General features: G+C 39.3%; 1 protein-coding gene across 1 annotated transcript; it reads right to left on the reverse strand.

Moving 5' to 3' along the window:
• LOC137810641 (protein RICE SALT SENSITIVE 3) lies at positions 1-2,118 on the reverse strand. The gene is made up of 7 exons (XM_068612024.1): positions 1,855-2,118; positions 1,598-1,648; positions 1,336-1,512; positions 1,118-1,223; positions 857-898; positions 711-767; positions 1-596 (listed from the first exon to the last, which is right to left on the reverse strand). Exons 1-7 carry the CDS (start codon positions 1,989-1,991, stop codon positions 81-83), a joined length of 1,086 nt encoding a protein of 361 aa, XP_068468125.1. The 5' UTR covers positions 1,992-2,118; the 3' UTR covers positions 1-80.
• Between the last annotated feature and the right edge of the window lie 257 nt (positions 2,119-2,375).

Here is a 2,375-nt window from a genome sequence, read left to right on the forward strand (position 1 = left end):
TTAGGACTTAATAATTAGGACTAAATTTTCATTAATGCGAGTGATTGTTTCCATGTGTTTTGGGAAAAGTGTAGTGATACTCAAAATCCATCGTTGGCTCCACTCCTAGTTACATTATTCTGATCTTGATGGAAGTGATGTTGATGGTGGTGGTACCCTGGCATGGAACTGCTACTCTCACCTATGTCAAGTTCTGGCCTGTATACCTCTTCTTCTAACTCTTCTTTTGCCACTTTTTGCATTGATCCCATGAACTCCAGTGGCCTTTGCTGGGGTGATGCCAGGAGTTGATGATGAGACTGTGGCTGTATTGGATGTGGTGGTGGCACCACTGAGGGGAGTTTAGAGAGAAGTGCCTCCAGGCTGCTCATTGAGGGAGTTATCTTGAGTGGCAAGTTGAAGTGGTTCTCATATAACTCAGCTTGAGGTGCAAGATGGTTGCCTTGAAAATGCCATTGTTCTGGGACTCCATACCCTCCTTCTACTTTACAAGGATATGCAGAAGATGATGGATGTGGCAACAGCACACCAGGGATACTCTCAATGTAGCTGAACTTTTTTCTTAAAAGAACCACATAGCTCAGGTCTTCAATCACCTTCAGTTCCATCCAGAGAGACATAAAAGTGGACATGGTACCATGAGTCATGAGTAAAGTTGTAAAATAGATTTTTCCAAATGTGAGAGAAAGAGAGAGGAGAAGAGGGAAAACCTTGTGAACAGCTCCTAATTGAACCACACCTTCTCTCACAGCAATAAGAGCTATGGTCTGAAAGAATGATACAATTGAATTCAATAGAGAAAGGAGATCCTGCAGTCTCAAATCAAAGATAGTGGCTTCATATTTGAGACTCATACCTTTATACCAGACAGGAACTGGGCTTCCCAAGTCCTAGGGTGCTGTAAAAGAGCATATATATTCTATAAGGATATACCTACAGTTTTTCTTTTTGAAAGCATACAAACATACATAAACATGAAATCATGACTATTAATTTGTAACACGCGAAATTAATAGCTAAACTTAGATGATTCTGTTAGCAATTAAATTTGACATTTAATGCTGTTCACTTCGCAAGCGTAGGAAAGATATAGGTGGGGTTTTAATTTCTTTCTCACCGAATCTGCTGAATTGTGCCATGCTGACAAGAAGTTGATTTCTTGATCATTAGGCTCTTTGTATATCCACTTGTGGCTGTGATCTGCAGCAACTTTTCCTATTAACCTGCTCCATTGAAGATAATTACTTTGCTTTAAAATCTTACAAGAGAAAAACAAGACAAGTGTGACACAAAAGGATAAAATATTATCGATTAAAATATACAGATATTGCATACCCTTCTCCGTAGTTATAGATCTCATGGGACATCTTGAAGAAGAGTTCCGGTTGCAGTCCTTGGTAGGGCTGAAATTCACAGTTCCCATAAACCGATGAGGTAGGACAATCTCCAGAATTGATTTCAGGAGCTGCCGATGCAGCAAAATTGCAGAAACCATCTTCCCAGACCAATATCCTGCATGCATATAAACACATTTGTTAACCCAAAACACAATAATTCTGCACCAGTGTTGAAGCTAACCTCAACACTGGAAACATACCAATTCCTTCTGTTTCCTCTTGATCTATCATAAGCCCCTTGTCCTTCCCACCTATATGATTACGAAGAAACAAGATTCAAGAATCAGCACATGTATTATGGAAATGTTTTCATAAAGTTGTAGTCAAGTAGTCCATTTATAGATACTATATATATATATATATATGTATGTGTGTGATCTTTGTGCCTAGTCAATGCACAAAATCTGTCTTTACAAGAGATATAGAATTGATTGATCTCTAATTCCCCTCTCCTTACTTGGGTGGAGGGTAGTTTCTAGGCAAGATCCTCCAGAAGACTGCATAGACCCATTGGGAATTTTCATGGATGCACAAACTTCTGAGAGTGTGTTGAAGGAGATGGGTAACAGCCAGTGGAGTGAGATGTTCTTCCATCAAATCCTCAGAAAGCAAAACAATTATAGGCTCTATGTATATATTCGATCTCTTTCCCTTGCACCCCCTCACCTAGCTATCTTTAAGAGTGGGGAACTGCAACATCCTATCCTCCTTTATATAAGCCCACCAACAAGGAAATCTCACATTTATACCCCCCCTTTCTCTCTCTATATCTTTCTCTCTCTCCTACACATACTATACATTTAGGTGGGGGAAAGTTGGGGTGAAATAAATGAACCATATACTTTTCATTGTACACTAAATATTTTAATATTTTCTTCAGACCCCACCTCCCGTTTTCCTTCTCCCTTCCCCAAATCCTCATCTTTCAATATCCTCCAAACTTCAAAACATTCAAACTCAACCAAATTCATGAACCGT

The sequence above is a fragment of the Phaseolus vulgaris genome, chromosome 2, assembly GCF_000499845.2.
Source record: "Phaseolus vulgaris cultivar G19833 chromosome 2, P. vulgaris v2.0, whole genome shotgun sequence".
Lineage (NCBI taxonomy): Eukaryota > Viridiplantae > Streptophyta > Magnoliopsida > Fabales > Fabaceae > Phaseolus > Phaseolus vulgaris.